Below are 22,795 nucleotides of genomic sequence, written 5' to 3' on the forward strand. Positions count from 1 at the left end.
TCCTTTTACCTTTTCTCCACTTTATCTCCAGTTTATCTCTTCTCCAAGCTTAATAAATCATAGCGACCACTCTTTTATAGAAGCGCAATAATGGAGATTTTGTGTTTTTATATATATATATATATATATATATATATATATATATATATATATACATATATATATATATATATATATATATAAACACCAACAATAGTGTCTTCAGCGCCCTATAATTATTGATGTCTTAAACTATAATTGATATATAAAATAGATAAATGAATATAAAAACAATATACACTTGAAGCTTCTTGTTTCTTGTGGAATAAATTTTCTTTTTATTTTCACAGAGCTTTAAGACAGAAGGGTTCTGTCTTAAAGCTCTGTGAAAATAAAAAGAAAATTTATTCCACAAGAAACAAGAAGCTTCAAGTGTATATTGTTTTTATATTCATTTATCTATTTTATATATCAATTTAAGACATCAATAATTATAGGGCGCTGAAGACACTATTGTTGGTGTTTATGTGTAGTAGTAGTTCCTACTAGTGGGGAACTAAGTGTCTACAGCGACCGACTAATCTCTCTATTAGCGCAAATTGGAGAACTTGTTCTATATATATATTGGCATTAAATGCTTTCAGAACATGTTGAGGCCAATGTCTATTTTTTATAAAGGATATTTTATGTACTGTGTAGCAGGTTCACTATATTCCTAAAGCTTCTAAATGTTTACTTATGAAGTGTGTCCACATGACCTTAAAGATATATTGAGATGTTTTTCTTTCCTTTTTACTAAATTGATAATAGAGTTTGTGAATTTTTAAATGTTTTTTGTTAATCGTATCGGCCCTACAAACATAGCAATGTGTGTAGGGTGACCTAGCTATGCTAGGTCGGGCAGTTCTGCGCCTTTTGCTCAGCACACAGAGCTAACAAACTGAAGCAATTTATAAAATTATGATATTTGTTGTAGCTAAAGGAAGAAAAAAAAAAGCTCAGCATTACTTAAATATTAATTATTTCCAATAGCAATATTCCATTCACTGTAATCAGACCAGTAGTATAGAATACACCATGACCACAGCTGGGTTAATAATTATTGCGTCACCCATAACTACAGTATAGCTGTAAGTGAAGCAGTAGAATCATGCCAGATCTGGCCAAGCATCTGACCTACAGAATAAGCGGCATTAGTGCTTTTACATGACCGTACAATATTAAAACAATATAATAATTCTGGAGCAACAGTGAATATCGTCAAAACATTGCAAGATTTTTTATTATTATTGTTTTTATTGAAGCACCAAATGCAAGAGATATTACAGATAATTCACATTGCAAGATTTTTGTACATTATAAAAGGGCAACTACATTTAAAGCCTTGAGATGCGGATTCCCACACATTAGGACATACAGATGTAGTAGCCACACACTGCAGTATTAGTTGGGCTGCCCATAGGAATGAATTGCGTTTCTCATTTGTGGGTATACATGTCGTTCCATCCATGTGGGATGGAGGAGCCTGGCTACATCTGTATTAATAGTCATTTGTTAAACTTAGCCATCAGTGTAAAGAAATCCTTTAATCACTGGCAAAAAGGCCTTTATTCACGCCTCATGCATTTAGTTAGCATGGCAATGTGGTTTCCCAGGACAGTACTATACACATTAAGAATTTACAGTAAAGTACGTAAACTGGTAGATTAGGGACTTGATCCTGATTTGTGAATAAAACAAGTGACTGTATAACTGGACAAACCATGTTGCAGTGAAAGGAGTTAAAATACAAACATGCAGGTTAAATAGTGGCTGCTTTTGCATGTAGCCCACGAACACTGGCCAGCTTTATTTTAAACCAAAATTTAGATTCCAGTTTGGCCACTCCCCACCCAAATCTAAATCTCTCTGCACATTTTACATCTGCCCCATCTGCAGTCCAACATGGTTTTACCAAGGTACTTCGTTACTTACTCTTTATAGGGGGTTTCAATGTTGTCCAGATTTTTCGTGTACCCAAAAAATCCAGACAAATCTATTCAATGTGGCCGTTGTCAGATGGCTTTTCCACCAATGCAGGTTCGACTTAAAGTTGAATCTGCATCCACAGAAAATAGTCAAAAATTTGACTGAAAATCCACGAAAAGTACAGATTTTCCAATTTAAAAATTTGCCATGGATTGAATACCCCAATATAGCTTTATTCCAAACTCAGAATTCGACCTTTAGACTCAGTTTTGTAAATTTGGAGCTTGTTTCACATAATAACTTCAGGAAAATCAAATGTAAAAATTTCAAACCATCAAGTTGCCTCATTGCTGCAATATTTTTTCTAGTTTACAGTAGCAACAGACTTTATTGGTAGTTGCCCTTTAACATGTGCCACTGACTACGCAAAGTGGACATATGATATTGGTATAGAAACTATATACATAAAATAACTAGGATTATGACTTTTAAAAACATTAAACCTTTTGAGAGGTCATTTGTTCCCAGTGAATAAAAAGGATGAATTTTGGTTATAATCACAAAATGGTGGCTTCCACAGTGCGTAGGTGACTCCAGTGCATTATGATGTTAATTAATATAACTATAGCACTAGTTTCATATCAACATTGTACATCAGCACCACAAATACACATTTTAAATGAATACATACCTTCCATTTGTGTTAGTGATGTTAACTTTGTGAGGTCCCCAAAAATTGTGGCCTTGACATCAGAACAAATGTTGCCAACAGGTCAGCAATTATTTATGTTGTTTTGGTCCTGAGATTATTGGCAGGGATTAAAAAACAAAAACGGCGGTAAACACCATTGCTAACAAGCTAATGAATGAGGGGAACATTGCGAATCATAACAACGTTGCTCAAATTCATTGGCTCGTTGGCAATGCCATCAGCCATGTTTCAGTGGGCCAAGAATGTGAAAAGAGATGATTTTCTTACACGGTGAACTTTGATTTGGTCACGCAATAATATACTCGGCAACCTCACACTACAAAACATATGCACTTTTATCCGCAAAAAGAGATTTAATATATGGAAAAACAAGAATAATTTTACATCATAAATCCTTTAAAGATGTGTGATAAATTAATAACAAATAGACACGGGTTATTAAGCAATATGATGCAATGATACTTTGCAACCTTTAGTAACTGGAGACCAGCTTTAATCAGTGTTCTATTCAGTTGAGTAAAACGTAGCATGTGACCGACTGCTGCATGTAAAAGAGCAACCACATTTTGCACCATATTATGAAATAAACCCACTGATAATATATTTTTTTCATTTCATAATATTGTTTGTCTGCACAAAGTAACATGGGAACATTGCAAAATTCACGATTAACCTTTTGAGTGCCAAGTCAATTTGTAGGTGTGAAAATTGCCAAGCAAACATTTGTATTCATCATTATGACCTGTAATGTTTACCTTATATAGGAAATATAATCTTTTTTAACACAACATTTTTTCTTTGAATTGAAATAACAAATGTGAGCGATGCTGGCATTTTAAGCGGATATTTTGCACATCTCTCAGAGAGATGTTGGCACTCAAACGGTAAAGGGTTACATGAAAATGAAATGCCCACCATAGTGATACTAAAGATAACATAATTTTGGATGGTGTCAAAATAGCACTTTAATGCTAGCTCTTTTCCAGCTACAAAAAGAATAGCATTCATAGCACTCAAACACCCTTTGGTGACACACACTGAATGGGGAATGCGTACCTACTGTCACACAGGAGCAATAAAGCTGTGAACATTTCACCAACAACATTTTAGTGTCTTATTCCAATATGATGGGGTGCAGTTTCAGTGCTGTGAATACTTGAGTGTATTGCTAATCTAACTGGAATCATAACATTTAAAGCACCAAATTGAACCCACCATTAATAGTACAAAATATGGAGGCTTAATTAGTGCTCTGTACAGTGATGCTTCAAAATGGGCTAAATTAATTCTAAAAAGAAAACGGACCAATGAGTTAGTAAAAATTTTACTCAGAGAAAACTGTAAAAATTTATATAACAAAAAAAGACAGCATCGGATAAATAAGTGATAATCTGGAGATGAATACCAAGCACAAGCACAGTAATGGCAAATTATGTACCAACTGTTCTTTTGTTATATTTACTAACGTGTATCCAGAAGACAGGATGTCTCATCATTGTAAATAAAGGGCATCTGGACAAATGTAGCTGACATGCAGGCTCACAAATTATCTAGCCCAGATAACAAATTACCATATGATGAAAAGATGACCCCTGTTTCTATCTGTAATATCACTATGGGCCAGATTCTCTAAGCTTCAAAAGTGATAAAATGGAGAGTGATAAACAGCCAGCCAATCAGCTCCTACCTATCATGTCACAGATTGTGTTTGAAAAATGTCAGGCAGGAGCTGATTGGCTGGTTGTTTATCACTCTCTATTTTATCACTTTTAAAGTTTAGAGAATCTGGCCCTAGATTTGTAATCCCATATGCTTCTTACTACAGAAGTAGAGATGAGCTTTGACAAAACGTTGCACACACTGAATCTCAACAGGTGATTTTACAGAAAAGCAATATTCCTTTTCTGCTTCTGCTTGACCATCCCTTAGAATGCAATATTTGGGTAGATAGAACTACAGATGGTTATCATTGTTGCCAAACAAGTTGCACAGATGTACTAGTTGCAACTCCGACTAGCCGTGCACACGTGCTCCCCGTTTTGGGTGTGTGTGCAGTTCATATGCATTTGTGGTCACACTAGCCACAGCAAGTGACCTGCGATTGCTGTGGCTAGTGGCATGGATGGAGTAATGGAAATGGAGGTAGAGAGATACAGTAAAATACATTGTAGACAACATAATAATGTAATAATAACCATACAGCACTCAAAGCTCGCTCCATGTAACAGAGCAGAGTCACTACAGTCAGTCTTTAGGAGATGAAAGATAAGTTGGCACTAGGCTTTTCACCCATTGTCTAGCTCATGCAACGTTCTGAATCCATGAAATATGTAGCCACAACCTTTATTGCAGGACAGCCTCTATAATACCCACGTTACAAATCTAAGCACAGGACTATAATTGTGTGGTCATTATGGAGAAGATTTGGGGGTTTATTTCCCAAGCTTTGGATTGTAAAACCAAGGACATTAGGATTTAGTGATATTACTAATATTGTGACGTAGAGGAAATCTGCCCAATGTTATCATAATCAAAAATAAAATCTGCCCAATATTATCATAATTCAAATAAAAAATGCAAATGATGGGTTGCCGACACACATGTATACAGGAAAATAGTACAACTTACATGGATCTGATTTGGAAAATGTATCTCTGTCCAAAAGATTCCTGTTTGAAAAGAAAGAAAATTTTCTGTTAATGAGCTGAAATGAAACAAATGATGAACATGAATCCTGCTTACCTGCACAAAAGACACCAAAAGGCAAACTAGAGTATGGGCCAGATGCCACAAGTTTCAAAAAGTGACAAAGTGGAGAGTGATAAACAGCCCGTCAATCAGCTCCTAACTCTAATGTTACAGGTTGGGTTTGAAAAATAACAGTTACAGTAGGAGCTAATTGGCTGGTTGTACATGTTTTATTCTCCTCTTTATCACTTTTTAAAGCCTGGTGCATCTGGCCCTAGGTCTGTTGGCTTTTAGTGACCTACATCATGTTCACAATACCTATGTTGCAAAGCAAATTTACCAGATTAAAGGGAGGGGGGAGAGAATACATTAATACATTGCTACATTAAGAAATGAGCAAACATTGTGCGTGACCTGCACTGGCAGGCATGTTTTCAGAGTATAAATATGACCTAAATTTGTAGCATTATGTACTGAGCTGTTGGAAACGGTCCTTCTAGCCTGAAGAGGACCAACTGCTTCCCTAAGGCCATTACAGATGTTCTTACCCCTTGGCAAAGACAACACAAATCTGAATATCCAAGACCAGCCCGTTAAAGGCATCTATATAGAGCTAGCAGCACTTAATGATGATGAAATTGTGAAGAGCAGTTGATTAGAAGCTCCTCGATGAAATTTTCATTGATATGGAAGCAGTAAGAATGCTTTAACAAATGGCTTCTTTATTTTAATATATTTGTTGAATAAAGAAATAAGTATAAATGGTGGAACTTACATTAAAATTCAGTCTAATATTTATGTAAAGTTATCTTTATAGTGGCAGTCAGCGGTACATTCCAATAAAACTGAACAAATACATTGATGGAAGTGCATCTCTCCTTCAGGTTAATAAGCTGTCACTAACCTGTAGGAGGGACGCACTTCCTTTGATTTCTCCATGACTGCAGCACTGGGAATTGACTGTCTGCCGATTACTGTATAAAATGTTCAGATGTCTAAACTCCCCTTGTTATTTTATGGGAACTTTTAACCCCTTCTGGATGTATGTTTAAAACTCATTCTGAAGATAATCCAAGTGTCAGACCACACTTTTACAAAGAAACCCTGATGTGCATTCGAGGCTGAATTTAAATTTAAGGGTCTGCACCAGTATATAAATTTACTTGTGTGTGGGTCATATGGTCAACACCTCTAGGTTGACATGCTGAAAGAACGACATGGGTCTAGGTCGACATTGGAGAAGGTTGACATGTTATTAGGTCCAGACAAGCATTAGGTCCACATGGTCTAGGTCAACAGTCAAAAGGTCTACATGGGGTTTTTCATCGTTTTTTTTATCCGAATGCCGACACAGTCGACATGGACACAGGATAAAGTGCACCAGCTGCGCTCGCCATGCTTCGGGCACGGTGCCTCGCTACGCTCGGCACACTGTTTTATTCTCCCACCACGCTCTAGTGAATGGTAAGGCATGAAATACCGACTGTCGGCACATGTCGGCTCAAAAAACTGTGAAAAACCCCATGTTGACCTTTTGACTGTCAACCTACACCATGTCAACTTAATGACCTGTCGACCTTGTCCCATGTTGAACTAGACCGATGTCAACCTTTCAGTATGTCCGCCTAGTGGTGTCGACCTAATGACTGTCCACCAACATGCTGTTGACCTAATGACCACATGCCACATACCTTTACATGAATGTGAAGCTGATCTGGTTTTGAGTATCACTGATTACTGTTAAAAATATACCTTTTTGAGAACACAAGCATTACAGTAAGTTACTCTATTTCGATATATGAACAAAAGAGAGAGAGGGAAAGTGAACTTCAAAACTGTTTAATTTAAGTTCTGGTTTTCTCCACATAAATTGTTTTAAACCAGGAAAAAGAAAAAGAAAAAAAAGGTTCTTTAACTGCAATTGTTTTTCCCATTCGTTTTACATTGGGCAGTTCAATTGCAGACTTTTTTGGGGGATGAAAATATTGTCTGACAAGACAAATGTCAAAACAGTAATATGGTTATATGATAACAGCCTTATTTAAAACATTCTGTTAACGAACATCAAAAACATTGATGGCTAGGTTACATCACTGATATTTGGTTGTCAGTATTTATTTAGCTTGATCAAATTTCTCCAGTGTTTTCTCTGGACATATGGAGTTCTGAGAGTCATCTCAAATATCACATCACTTTTATACCATACGCCAAAACACAAATGAGTGAACGTTAACATACACTATGATGTATGTCCTTAATCATGTGTGCTGTAGGACATTAATAATAATATTATTTATAAAGAATCATAAGGGTTCTTAGAATAGAACATACAAATGATGTACACACACTGATCAGCAATAGGCAGGTTCACGTCATATATATATATATATATATATATATATATATATATATATATATACATACATAATCATAACACACTTGGTTACAGTATAGACTATAGACAATGTCTAGATCAACAGTCACTAATGGTCGACAGTGATTAGGTCAACAACAAAAAAGGGTTGACATACCTTAGGTCAACACCAGTTTATGGTGGGCATAGGCAAGGTCGACATGAGTTTCCCATGATTGATGGCTATGTAATCATATGTCGACATGGACAATGTATATATGTACTACGTCCCCTGTCATGGCTTGCTTTGCTTGCCATGCGTCAGACACGGTGCCTCGCTGCTCTCAGCACACTGTTATATTCCCACTCTATGCCCACTCGCATAGTATGAAAAACCATCTTCAAAAAAATAAATCATAAAAAATACGGTGCTGGTTTCCTAGCACGGCCACAATCGCGGGCATCGCGGGTAATTTTTAATGGTCTATGATGCGACCGACGCGATGCCCGCGATTTCCCATTGAAATGCATTGAAAGTCAAAATCGCGTCGGTCACATCATATGCGGCCAAAAAAAGCATAAGATGGTACCGACGCGATGCCCGCGATTTCCCATAGGGAACAATGTAAAATGCCTCAATTTTACCAAATCAACATAGGGAACAATGTTAAATGGGCCAGAGAGCCCAAAAAAAACCCCTGACCAGTGAAATGGCCCCCCAAAAATAGTTAACGCCACCCCACGATCAACGTGAACCCGAAGCGTGGAGAGCGCAGCGAGCCCGCGAGGGGCGGCGGTACGCGTCCTCCGACCTTTTCATACCCCCACTATCCACGTCAGCGTGGAGTTGAGAACAGATAGTGTGGCGAGCGCAGCGAGCCACCGAGCCCGAAGCGTAGCGAGCCCCGTGAGGGGACGCGGATACCTGTGAAGCCCGCGAAGGGACGCGTTTACCGGTGAAGGTATCCGCGTGCGCTCGCCACGCTGCACTCGCCACACTATCTATTCTCAACTCCACGCCGACGTGGATAGTGGGGGTAAGAAAAGGTCGGAGGACGCGTACCGCTGCGCTCGCCACGCTTCGGGGTCACGTTGATCGTGGGGTGGCGTTAACTATTTTTGGGGGGCCATTTCACTGGTCAGGGTTTTTTTGGGGGGTTTACATTGTTCCCTATGAGAAATCGCGGGCATCGCGTCGGTCGCATCGCATGCGATTTTTTTAGCCCGCATGCGATGCGACCGACGTGATTTTTTTACCTGCGATGCCCCAGATCAAGATCGTTGTGGCCGTGCTAGGAAACAAGTACCAAAAATACACATCAATATTTCGACTGTCAACCTTGCACATGTCGACTATAAGCTTGTGTCAACCTTTTGCCAGTATCTACCTAAGGTATGCCTACCCTGTTTAGGTGTAGACCATTAATGACTAAGTGACTGTCGACCTAGACATTGTACATCCACTGACTGCTTACTAACACAAGTTACATATTGTAATGACATAAATACAACAAAAGCATAAAAGTTACATTCTACAGGACTATGTGTTGTCAATGTAATACAAAATAAGGAACAACATAGTTGGGGAGTAGGGGGGGGGGGCACAGGAGAAAGGTTGATTACAGTCATTTAGGAGTATATTTACTTAAGGTGCCCATACACATTACAATTATTGTATACAATATTGTATACAATATCGCATCTCATCCTGTCTCGGTTTTGCGATGACATCAGATAAGATGAGATCTAGTACAAAAAGTATGTGCAGCACGTACTTTTTGTACTAGATCTCATCTCATCTGATGTCATCGCAAAACCAAGATCGGATGAGATGCGATATTGTATACAATATTGTATACAATAATTGTAACGTGTATGGTCACCTTAAGTCATGGAGAGAGATACAAGGGTGGAATTTGAAATACAGTATCAGCCAGCCACCCTAACTCAGGCATTCCCAACCACGGTCCTCAAGGCACACCAACAGTACAGGTTTTTGTGATATCCAGGCTTGAGCACAGGTGACTTAATTAGTACCTAAGTGATTTTGATTAATCCATCTGTGCTGAAGCCTGGATATCACTAAACCCTGCACTGTTGGTGTGCCCTGAGGACCGTGGTTGGGAATGCCTGCCCTAACTGCTATGGTTCAGGTTGTGCATAAACAAATGGCAGTAAAGAACTGGCTGGTTGGTACTTTATCTCCATCCACTTTATTTTTACACAGTAAACAGACCCCTTAGGCAAGAGATTATGAGAGACATCAATAAGCATTAAGGTGGCTTCTAGGGTAAGATAGGGTATCATAATGACATGTATGTGAAAACAGCAGTATTGAAATAAGGAGTGAATGCAGGAGATAGAGTGAGAGTGGAAAATTGGGTGTGAAAACCAGACAGTGGACTTGGAGGAGATGAGAGGAAAGGAATGTTTTATCAACAGAGAGGATTTGATGAAAAATGTGTTTAATAAAGGTGTGGGACATTGAGGGTGGTATTATCCATTAGGCTGGCTACTAGACTGAAGCTTAGTGCATTAGGGGCCTATCAATTTATTTTGCAAAGTCAATGTAACCTGCACCCCAGGGCTCCACTGGGTGAAGTCACTTTACACTCTGTGCTGTAGGGAGGCAGACTCTTAAGCTGTGTACACACGGGGGAGATATATTGCTCAGCCATATATTGCTGAGCAATATATTGCTCAGTTTCTCCTGTTCATCAGTGACCAGAGATGGTCGCTGATGAAAAAGAAACTGCCGGGGGAGCCCGGCAGTGGTAATCAGCTGGTCGCAGGAGCATGTTCCTGCGACCAGCGATCACCACAGGGGCAAAAACGGGAGCGCGCACCCGGCGATATATCGCCGGTGCACACTCCCATTGCGGGCAATATGGTCGCTGAGCGACCATATTTCCCGCGATTTTGGACAAAATCGCCCCCGTGTGTACGCACCTTTAGTCAGATGAAGTTTGGATTGAGAGCAGTGGGTGGGGGGAAGGAACTTTAGCATACTAGCCCTATTTCACAAGAGAAAAGGAAGAACTATTGCACTGTGAGAAAAAAGGGCAACAAACTATCAGTACCAGCATGAATACTGAACTTGTAAATCAGACATGTCCAAAGTGTGGCCCGGGGGCCAATTGCAGCCCGTGCTGTCATTTCAAGTGGCCCGCAGCCTCCAGCCAGAAGCGGGCGGAACATCAGATGCAGGATGCACAGCACACGACAATAAAGGTGGGGTCCCGGCGAGCATGCCTTTACCTTGCTGTCTGCAGCAGTGAGGAGGTGCCGTCCGCCACAGTGAGATGAGTTTGGCGTATTTCGTGTGAATCCAACCCCTGCTGCTGCAATTGTATATCACCCTCTTCCACAATCACTATGACAGGAGTGTGCGGGGAGGGGGGGCAGCAAGGGGGAAGCTTGCTCCTGTAACATGCAGAGCGGAGGAGGGCAGCAGCGGGAGCCCAAGCATCTCCTGTCCTTGTAGTGCCTGCTTTGCCTCTCCGTCCTCTGGCTCACACAAGGAGCTGGGAATCATACAGAGAAGGGAGGGGGCAGACAGGCGGAGATACAGTGAATGGGGGCAGAGTAGGGGACATAGAGTGAAGGAGTGTCAGGCTGGGGGACATACAGTGAATGGAGGCAGTGATGACCATTCAGAGATGGGGGGGGGACATACAGAGAAGGATGGTCAGACAGGGGAATATAATGTGAAGGGTGCAGAGTGGGGGACATACAGTGAATGTGGGCAGGCTGCAGGAAATACAGAGAAGAGGGGGCAGGCAGGGGAATATACAGTGAAGGGGCAGAGTGGGGGACCATTCTGATGTGATTAATGATTCAAAGAATGTCAGGCTGAATGGCCGGCCCCCTCACATTTTTACCTCACCAAATCTGGCCCTCATCGCAAAAAGTTTGGACACCCCTGGTGTAAATGAAGGCATAAGCTCTGCTTCCCAAACATCAACTTAAGTGGGGTGAAAGACTGAAGTGCTTGAAATAATTGAAAGTCGAGGGACCCTTCCATCGCCTTAATATGGCCTTAGGGACATTGAAGATCAGATAGCAGGTAGGCAACAGTTGACATGGAAAAGGGCTTAAGGGGTAAGAGAAGTACATGTGGGTGCCGTAGATGTTTAGATGATACTGGAAGCTGAAGGAGATGAAATTGAGGATTTTCAAAAGGATTCGGTGGCCAACTGTATAAAAATATGGGTACTTGTTTCCTATCTGGGCGCCCGCTAAGTTAATTGCGCACCATGCTATTCTCCGTAGAGAAATCTGATCGCATCGCATCGTACACATACACGATATTGAACGATGCGATCCGATTCGATTTCCCATAGGAAACAATGTTAAATGGATCAATTTACCCAAATCAGCATAGGGAAGAATGGTAAATGGGCCAGAAACACCAAAAAAACCCACAGAGCAGTGGAATGTCCCCCCAAAAGTAGTTGACGCCACCCCGCCATCAACGTGAACCCGAGGCGTGGCGAGCGCAGCGAGCCCGCGAGGGGCGGCGGTACGCGTCCTCCGACCTTTTCATGCCCTACTATCCACTAGGGCGTGGAGTGAGAATAGAATAGTGTGGCGAGCGCAGCGAGCCACCGAGCCCGAAGCGTGGCGAGCGCAGCGAGCCCCGCGAGGGGACGCGGATACCTTCACAGGTAAACGCGTCCCTTCGCGGGCTTCCCAGGTGTCCGCGTCGCCATGGACACCTGGGAAGCCCGCGAGGGGACGCGTATAACTGTGAAGGTATCCGCGTCCACTCGCCACGCTTCGGGCTCGGTGGCTCGCCACACTATTCTATTCTCACTCCACGCCCTAGTGGATAGTAGGGCATGAAAAGGTCGGAGGACGCGTACCGCCGCCCCTCGCGGGCTCGCTGCGCTCGCCACGCTTCGGGTTCACGTTGATGGCGGGGTGGCGTCAACTACTTTTGGGGGGACATTTCAATGTTCAGGGGTGTTTTTGGCCCATTTACTATTGTTCCTATTATAATTTGGCTAAATTGAGACATTTCACATTGTTTCCTATGGGAAATCGAATCGGATCGCATCGCATCGCATCGTTCAATATCGTGTATGTGTACGATGCGATGCGATCCGATTTCATTACGGTGCCGAACGTAGAAAACCTGGGCGTCCAGATAGGAAACAAGTACCAAAATATGCATTGAGGTCAAATAGGAACAATCTAAAAAATAGATGTCACAGCAGTTATACATAGAGAGGAAGGGTAAGGGGAGAAATTCTTAAGCATCTGGGAGACTAGGGGATGTCTGAAGATGTAGAAACCATATCACAGTAGAGAGATATGTTGTACATCTAATCAAAATATAAACATTTATCATAAGGGAGGGGATGTCTGAAGTGAATGTGGGGGAGCCAGACTTTAAAAGTTAAATCGAATAAATGGGAGATGGCTGCAGACTGGTATTAAATGGTGGCAGTCTTCCCAGGAAGAGCTATATTTCCCAGATCTATATTTTACAGATGATGTGTGACTGCATGATTGAACCCCTTGAAAAATGACAGATGTACCAATAAAGGTACACATCACCGTTGGGTCAATCAAGCATTCCCCCAGATTGAATGCCAAAACTGCATTTGCCACATTTGGCTACAACACTATGTTTTAAGTAGCCCTCTACATTGAGCCTCAGCCTCTCCTCGTACCATGCAATTTTGCAAATGTTTCTATTCAATGTGTATATTTGTTTTGTTTGATTTTTGTCCGATAATGCATTGTATGAATTGTAAAGATGCCGCTGATTTCAGTTACTGCTGTCAGCTTTTTCTGATCGCTAATGCCGTGGAGCTACAAAATTACTAGTGTGTGTGAAAGACACATTGCGATTCTAACAACTTTCCTTTGTGCTCCCATAAAGCTGGCTGTTTTATTCTGAACATCTATTAATGTCCACAATTACTTCTATTGTTTCTCAAATTCAAAGAACAGATGCAAGAAATAAACACTAGCTCAGATAAGTTGGGTTTTTATTCTGAAGTCATAGACAAAAATATAAAAAAAAAAAAAAATGAGTCAAGCAGAATTCTGGTTACAATGGTATTCTCTTTAGTATACTGAACATAGGAAATGTTAGTTTCAAGTTACAGTAAAGCCTTTCATGTAAAGTAACATCAACACGCCACTCAACTCACAATATTATATTAAATGGAAGAAAAGGATCAGAACAAAGCTTAAATTGTGTAAATACATAAACAGATTTTTATGGATGTGTATAAAACCAGGACTACATAGTAATGACTATGTAGACCTGGTTTTATACACATCCATAAAAATCTGTTTATGTATTTACACAATTTAAGCTTTGTTCTGATACTTTTCTTCCATTTAATATAATATTATGAGTCGACACCAGATGGTTGACCTTCAAAAAGGTCAACAGGGTTAAAAAAATTGAAATGAAAAAGGTTGGCATGTTTTGGGGATTATTTTAGGAGGATTATTTTAACTATAAACCTCCCCCTAGTGCCTAACCCTAACCACACCCTTCACCAATGACTAGCACTAAACCCAGCCCTAAAAATAATGAAAAACCATGTGCAATTTATTTATGATAACCATTTGTGCAATGATCTTTTGACAATGTCAACTATATGGTGTCAACTTACTGTCTATCTAGATACTGATTTCCTTTGATCCAGATAACATTTTTACATGACAGAAGATAATACATATGGTGTAAGATGGGTACCCAGAAGGGGACCTGACAGGGGAGTCGGCATGAGACCCATTGGGAGACCGAGTGCACACTCGGTCTGAGTGTCTTGTACCCCTAGCTTTAATGTTTCATTCCCCCAGAGGGTACAGGCATCTCTGGTTAAAATTCCTGATCTAGGCAGCTATGCATTACTTGCTGAGGTTCCCCTGCTCAGCAACAGGGTCTCTGGAGATTATTTTAAGAGACTGGCAACTATTGTGCTTTAAAGCAAAAACTAAGCCCACAAGTCTTGTCATGCAAACTCACTTGGTAAATACAGTACTAGCCTAGCCTCTGCGCTAAAAATAATTCTGGATTCCAAAGTGCCAATTTATTTCTTTAAAGGACAGTGCAAAGGAATCCGGCAATCAACAATTCTCCTTCAAAACAGTTCCTTTTCATGTTGGGCTGTTTCTTTCACTTTACACATTTTCTGACATTGACTAACAATTCATTGTTAGAAATATCAGGGTAATATTACATTATAATAAAGTACAATAGGGGTCTGCATTTAAAAAAAACACAGACACACCACAATGAATGTTGTTTATTTCTGAACACAGTTTATTTGTAATGCTTGCAGCAGTTTCAAATTATCTGTTTCACTGGTCAGTAAAGTGCTCCTAATAACATCAGTGTGTGTTTCTCAGTACATAAATGCCACGCATTATAGTCATTTTAACACTGCCAGAACATATTTTCCAGAGTATAATGCAACCAAGTACACGTTATATTTTTACACACTTTCATAGCTGCGGCCCATAATTCATTATTTTCTTTTTTTTAACAATAAGTTTAACATTAAAAGGATTATCAGCTTTTAGGTATGGGATTGGGTTGCGGGATATCAGAATCAGAATCATCTTTATTGGCCAGGTATACTTGCGTATGCTTGGAATTTTTTGTGGTAACAGTGCAGCATCAATCAGGGAACACAAAGGGGGTGGGAAGAGAGGCATAAACATACATCACATACATTTCACATATATCTAGAACAGTTCGAGTTAGTATTTAGTATTTGGTACGTTCAATACGGTTTAGTTGGTGGACAGCTATTGGGAAGAAGCCTTTTGTAGTTCTTGTCGTCTTTTCTGGGATGGTCCTAAAACGTCTGCTTGACAGAAGAGGTTCAAACAGGTTGTGGCCAGGGTGTAGCTTGTCCGCCAAGATCTTTCCTGCACGCTTATTGACCCTGGCTAGGTATAGTTCTTGGACAGTGGGGAGCTCCGCCCCAATGATCTTTTCTGCCATCCTCACCACTCGTTGCAACCTTCGTCTGTCATTCTCGTTTGCTCCTCCGAACCAGATTGTGATCGAGGAGCAAAGGACAGACTCTACTATGGTAGTGTAGAAGATGAGCATCAGCTCCTGCGGGATGTTGAATTTCTTGAGTTGCCTCAGGAAGAACAACCGCTGCTGAGCCTTCTTGACAGTTGTAATGATGTTGGGACCCTATTTGAGGTCGCAGGAAATCTTTGTTCCTAGGAATTTGAAGGAGTCGACCCTCGACACTACTCTGTCAGATATTATGAGTGGGTGCATGGCATTTGGTTTCCTTCTGAAGTCCACCACCATCTCCACTGTTTTGAGGGGGTATATTACATCTACAATGTCTAGATTTACAGTCAAAAGGTCGACCACTATTGGTCGACAGGGTCAAAAGGGTCAAAAGTTCGACATTGAAAAGGTTGACATGAGTTTTTCAGTTTTTTGGGTGTCTATGTCAGCATAGGTCGGTATGGACATTATCTAAGTGTACCGCGTCTCCTCACTGCACTCGGCACACTATTATATTCTCCCACCATGCCGTAGTAGAGGGTAGGGTATGAGATACCGCCTGTCGACACGCATTGGCTCAAAAAAAGAATCAAACCCATGTTGGCCTTTTTCATATAGACCTTTTGTCAAGGTCAACATTCCGACTTTCGACTTTTTGACGAATAGTTGTCGACCTTTTAACTGTGGACCTAGACCCTGTAGATCTAATGACTGCATGCCATTATTTGCTCCTGCATGGTATGGAATACCTCCCACTTTATGAAGTCCCTTAAAAGGGACTTGCCACGCCTCCACAGAGAAAAAGGGGCAGGTCCCATGAGGTTGGGAAAAGGTTCGGGTAAAGAGGGCGTGGCTCAGAGCATCGACCCCTGTTTGCATCATTTTAGTTCCGGCTCCCTCCCTGTAATAAAAAGATGCTGTGCGCATGCACATGGCATTTGTTCAGTGATCCGCAGCTGCTGATCACTGGCTTCCACAAATGTCCCCCTGCCCACGGAACACTGAGACCCATAGGAAGGATAGTGGGACAGTCTCCAATTAGTTGGACTGTCCCGCTGTAATTGGGACAGGGGAAAGGTATGGTATGGATACCACTGTAAAGGCCCATAAACAATAGACTATATTGTTTACAAATTATATCGTCAACAATTTTCCTTGAACTCCTGGGTGAAGGATAGAGTGCATACACACTGAGTGATATCATTAACAATATCATTCAGTGAAGTCAATGGGTGCCTGCTCTGTACATGCAGTCATTAACAAAATAGTAAAACTTGAGCTACATGCACAGACTACGAAAGACATAGATAACGGCCAGCAGGACCGCACATCATTAACGATATTATAAACAATATTGCTCAGAAGGGCCAAAATGAGCGCTATCGTTTGTAATATCGCTTAGTGTGTATGGAGCATGGTCTCTCTGCTACAAGACTGCATTCATTTCAGCACTTCTTCCTGAGGAGAAGTTCACCTAATTTCAAAGTCATAATCATGAATTACATTACGAAAGAGATGCATGGAGAGCATATCTCAAGTCAAGTCACTACCTACCTTAAGATAGATAGATAGATAGATAGATAGATAGATAGATAGGATAGATTTGAACATGGACACAATTTTCATATTCTTGGCAATGAACTGTACGCCAAAGTAGTTTTGAAAGTGCAGACTTTCAGATTTAATTCAATGGGTTGAACAAAAACTTGAAATAATCGCATCTGTTTTGCAATCATTTTTATACGGTCACCGACTTTCAAGGGCTCAAATCTACTTGGACATATTAACATTATTAATAACTAGTAAGCCTGCTCAAAGCAAATGCTTCAAAAGCTAGTATGCTATCTTGTGATTGCCTCTGTGTTTTTGCACGAGAGAGAGAGAGAGAGAGAGCGAGAGCGAGAGATGTAGTTTCACTCGCTGCCAATTGATGGCAGTGTTTCAGTGACACACAAATGGACTCTAGACATATATATCGATGAAAGGCAAATTTTTCATAAATTAGATTTAAAGTACTGAGTAGAGGATAGAAAAGTGGTAGCATCACGCTAATTGGACTCCAATTGGGAACTGTACTATTTCCCAAAAAATAGCAAATGAATGGAGCCAGGAGCGGGTACTCGGTGGAAAGCAATTTATTCTATATGGACCAATGATATTTCAGAGCTCTCCAATGCCCACACCCATCCCTCTCAACTGTCCTGATTCCTGCAATCCACATTGTCCTGTGAGTAGGAGAGGAGGTTTGGGGCAGCATTTGATCATTGTTCTTCTACACAGCAAAGCAGTGGCTGATCACAATATAGATGCTGTACTCATGCACATTGCATCTAAACAGTGCAGTGAAGAAACTCAGGGGCAACTCAGGTATGTGGTAAGTGCTGAGCACAACCCGAGAATTACCAAAACAGGGGACATGTCATGAGGCCATAACACTGTCCAGCTTAGGCCATGCTCCCTTTACAGCAGTGCAAAATTTTACCACGCAAGGGGCCTGGTTTGCACTAATCATATGTTGGGAAGTATCCCACACCACCCTCCCTGTAATGGTGCCTACTTGGTTTTCCTTGCCTTTGATGAGGCACTAGGCCAAGGTATCGCATACAATGCCTTGGTAAAGCCTTGTCTGGGAGCTGCCGGGTTCCCTGACAGCTAAATTGCATGCGATACATTGTATGTGGCCAATTCACTGTGAATTGGATCAGAATCGCATTTAAATTACATTAGATTTTAGACTTTTGGATGCATCGAGCTAATAAATAGTGTGAAATATTGTAGTAAAGGAGTCATATTATATAAGTGTAGAATACTTTATCTAGATGCATAGCTATCACTACGTAAGGTGCTCACTTTCATAGACAATAGATTCCTAATTATAGACAGTAGGATTTAACAAAGGCACAGATTCAAACTACTACTGAATGGTATGTTATGCTGGTCACATACAGTGAGACAGAACAGACACCACCCTTCACCAGACTCATGTTTACGATTTGATTGTTTCACAACATTTGTTTTTCGTTTTTTTGTTTTCTATATGCACATACTTGGTATTGTATGCATACTCCTAATAGTCATTACTTATTAGCACGCAGTCAGACCACATTCTCCTACCCACAGCACAATCCTGCATTACACTACAGCCCTTCAAGCAGATATCAGAAATTTCTGGTCAATGGCTGCAGATATTTACACACACATTAGCATATGATCGCATAGTCACAGAGTACAAACAAGCAATGGCTTTGCAATACCATCCATCTATGAATCCGGCCATTAGTTTCTCTAATTATACAATATTCTCTTTCGGATTCTTGTATCCACTTTTTATTACCCATAATATTTCAGTATTTCACTCTGTCCATATCTCACTTTCTCTATGCTCCTCTTGAGAGTATTAGCTCTTCCTGTCAGGATTCTCTGTGGTAAGAGCCATCAGTTTCTGATTGACTGGTTTTGCGCGAGTGTCTAGAGGTTAGTTGGAGTGGATGATGTTTCGGGGTGTTCTCCAGGGTTTCATGCACTGTTTAAATGCTGTCACAACTAGGGCTCACCACTGTATCATACAACAGAAGAATAAATCTGTACATTGCTTTAGGGCAACTCATGTGCTTTTGTTTTTAATTTTGTTTTGAAAATTTCAACTACATCACCTTAATCTACCATGTTTAAAACAATGATAATATGCAATGCATCTCTTTTCCCTGATGTTATTAACCCTGTACTGTTAACAGGCTGTCTCAATTATACAGACAACAAACCTCATACACAGTAGCAGTGTACCAATCAATCTGCTTCTGTCATCAGTGCTAAAAAGAAATGCCATTCACTAATTGGTTGGTGCTTTATCACTCTCTAAGATTTTACTAATTTTCCCCTAAATGTAGAATAGGATAGTTAAATAATAAGATCTGTACTTTTATAATACACAATTTATAATATACACCCCCATATAATGGAATGTAGTCATAATATCATAACACAATGATAGTTAGGACACAAACTTTGTGGAGATCCACCGAACGTTGATACTTGAGTGTTTAGGCTCCGGCAGTGTATGTTAGGGTTAGCCTACATGAGTAGATGGTTAGGCATTAGAAGAAAGGATGTGGCTATTCTCACCAATGAAAGCACTCCACAATGATCCAGAAGTCATTAGGACATTATGAATGTCACCAAAATATACTATACTCCCAAATTAAAATTTCGAGAAGCAAAACACATCCTTCTGAAAATCATATATATTAATCATGTATACCCCCAAATCTGATTAAATTAGCTAAGTAACTAAGAAGAAAAAGTATGTCCTGGTGTGGCGCACCTGCTGAAACTCCAACGAATAAAAATTAACTTTTATTGACAATTTTAAGATAGCGAAATATAAAAACACACAGACAGAACATATACGCAAATGTGTTTAAAAACCGATGGCTCTCCGACTCCACACAAATATTGAATATAGGTAAGTATAAGTTTTTACAGGTATTGTTAGCCGACACTCTTTGTAATAATATATATAAAATTATTGGCTAGATTCCCCTGTGCGTAGGTGCAGAAGACCGATAACAGTGTGGTGGTTAATATATTTAACACCTTGTATACGTGTAGGCCACAAACAATTCCTTTAGCCCTGGGGTAGTATCCCAATGGCTATCTGAATATTCACCTGGGATGCTACTGGTCTTAAATAAGTGAAGGAGACTCTTATAAAGTTGAGTCGACACTGATGTCGATCAGTGTCAGTAGTTTCTCACCAAATAGGGCTGTCGATAACTGCCCTTATAAGGTGGGCCCAATATATATGTGGGCCCAATATATAGTCACCAGTAATCCATAAACTTATGTAGGTTTATGATGAAAAGTCAACACAGATGTCGACTTATAGTTATTAGTTCCTTCTAGAGAATTTGCCCATTGGATTCCTTTATGTTTAGTTTAAAAGTACATCCTATAAATTCTTAGGGTGTATCATGTGCATGACTTCTCTAATGATAGTAACTGTCTGTAGACACAGTGTCACACAATAATGGAGACAACTGTGTCTTATACAAAGTAACCGATGATTATCATATGTAGGCTGAGATTACACCTGATTAAGAAGGCAACAAGGTATTAATTGGGCAATTACTGGTGAAAGCTAGTATACTTGGGTAAATATAGATAAAGAGTCACCTTATCATGTTGACTAGTGTGTCGACATCACTGTATGTAGGCACTATTGGGTAGCCCTTAAAGTGGTTACAACAAGTAGTCAGGGTGTCATAATTTGGCCCACAATATGCCTGTAGCTAATCAATCAAGAGATCCATGGGAAAATTTATCATTTTTAACAGGAAAGTTGGGATAACTGAGATATAATAGCCGCACCTGAATACTTAATAGTTGTACACCGGTTATCAGGATTTATCTATATATCAGTAAATACAGCAAGTGCAGCTATAGTGCCTTTCTCAATGCGCTACAGGCACTTTAACACAGTCCCAAGACAGGGCAACATCGCTGGGTAGGAGTAATATACTCCAGCGTGCCCCTCTGCCGGTTTGTGGTCAGTGGCCAGAGGATGTCACCAATTGTACCCATGACACTTAATCAGGTAGTGCACACTACAACATCTGAGGGGTTCCTGTAAATAAAAGGTACAGATCGAAATGCATCCTAGTCAAAGTGCGAGTCAAGGAGCGTCACCGCTGGCCGGCACGCGCTTCGCAAACAGCTTTTTCAAGGCCAACCCGACTGGCCATACTGAGGCTGTTTATATCCCATTCCCTTCAATGGGCGTAGTGATTCTAAGCATGATTGATGGTTGCCGCGTCCAATCATCTGCTCGCACCGTATATGGTGCGGCACTTTATTGCTCAGTAGGCGCGGCCGATTCAAATATGTTTCCTGGTTATGTAGCGGCTATGTCTAGTAATGCTGTCGTGGGCGCGGCTGATTCCAGCCCAGATTGACGGTTACTGCGTCCAATGATCTCATCGCCCCGTGGGCACAGCACTACTGATTGGCCGTTGAGTATATCACAGTGGGATTTGTTTATTTATGTTTTCAGCTATGCTTGTGCTTGTTCCATGAATCATGACTGCTACATATTTATCTCCCAGTCAGTGGATATTATGAATTATCTTTCATGGCGTTTCCATTAGAAGAAACGCATCTTTATATATTCCCTCTGATATCTATTCTCCACACGAGCTGTCATAAATATTGACATACCAAGATCATTGGATATGGCATTAGTGGATACGTATGCCGCGTCTATGTCCCTATAAGCAGGACAAAGGGGGTTTCTGCTAGAAAGATAAATTCCTTGGTCAGATGAAATGTAACGATCTTTAAGTATATTGTATTTTATAGGTGAAGGTGCAGGAATGCTGGTGGAGGTTAATGAATAAATAAATAAATGAAGGGGGGGATGATACAGGTCTCGTAGATGTCTGCAAATGCTGGATAATTTTCTGGATAATTTTCACTTGATGATCCGTGAGACATTGGAATAAGCTAAGACCTAATATTAAAGAGACAGTATTGCCATACATTTAATCTAGCGTTATTTCAATAAAAAAAAATTATAATAATTATTTCATAATGATAAAAGTATCATGTCAAATAAGATTTATTACTATATGGCCTCAAGTAATCCAATAAAACGCGACCCAATGTACAGTTGGCATAATGCAGTCAGGTAGATCATTTTCTCACGGGATCCACCAAACCCAGATTAGCCCATCTGACTGCCAGAGTAGTTTGATTTGTCAATCCACAGAACACATTTCCACTGCTGCACAGTCCAGTGTTGATGTGCTTTACATCACTCCAACCTGATGCTTGGTATTGAAATTGTTGATGTGAGAGTTGAATGCAGTTGATTGGACATAGAAACCCATTCCATTAAGCTCCCACCGCACAATTCTTTTAATGCCAGGGGAACTTTCAGAAGTCTTCAGCTAGGAAATCAGCAGAGCGTTGGAGACTTTTACGCACCACGCACCTTAGCAGTCATTGACCCTGCTCTGTGATTTTACATGGTCTTTCGCTTCGTGGCTGAGTTGCTGTTGTTTCTAAAGGTTTCTACTTTGTAGTAATATCACTT

At 40.5% G+C, this 22,795-nt stretch overlaps 1 protein-coding gene across 1 annotated transcript in view; it reads right to left on the reverse strand.

Annotated features, from left to right (window-relative positions):
- CPNE8 (copine 8) overlaps window positions 1–22,795 on the reverse strand; it is a 315,213-nt gene that overhangs the window by 206,955 nt on the left and 85,463 nt on the right. The window contains exon 2 of the mRNA XM_083182933.1: window positions 5,288–5,328. Within this exon, the coding sequence (XP_083039059.1) occupies window positions 5,288–5,328 (41 nt within the window). The remainder of the gene's footprint in view (window positions 1–5,287; window positions 5,329–22,795) is intronic.

The sequence above is a fragment of the Crinia signifera genome, chromosome 4 (assembly GCF_055691185.1).
Source record: "Crinia signifera chromosome 4, ASM5569118v1, whole genome shotgun sequence".
Lineage (NCBI taxonomy): Eukaryota > Metazoa > Chordata > Amphibia > Anura > Myobatrachidae > Crinia > Crinia signifera.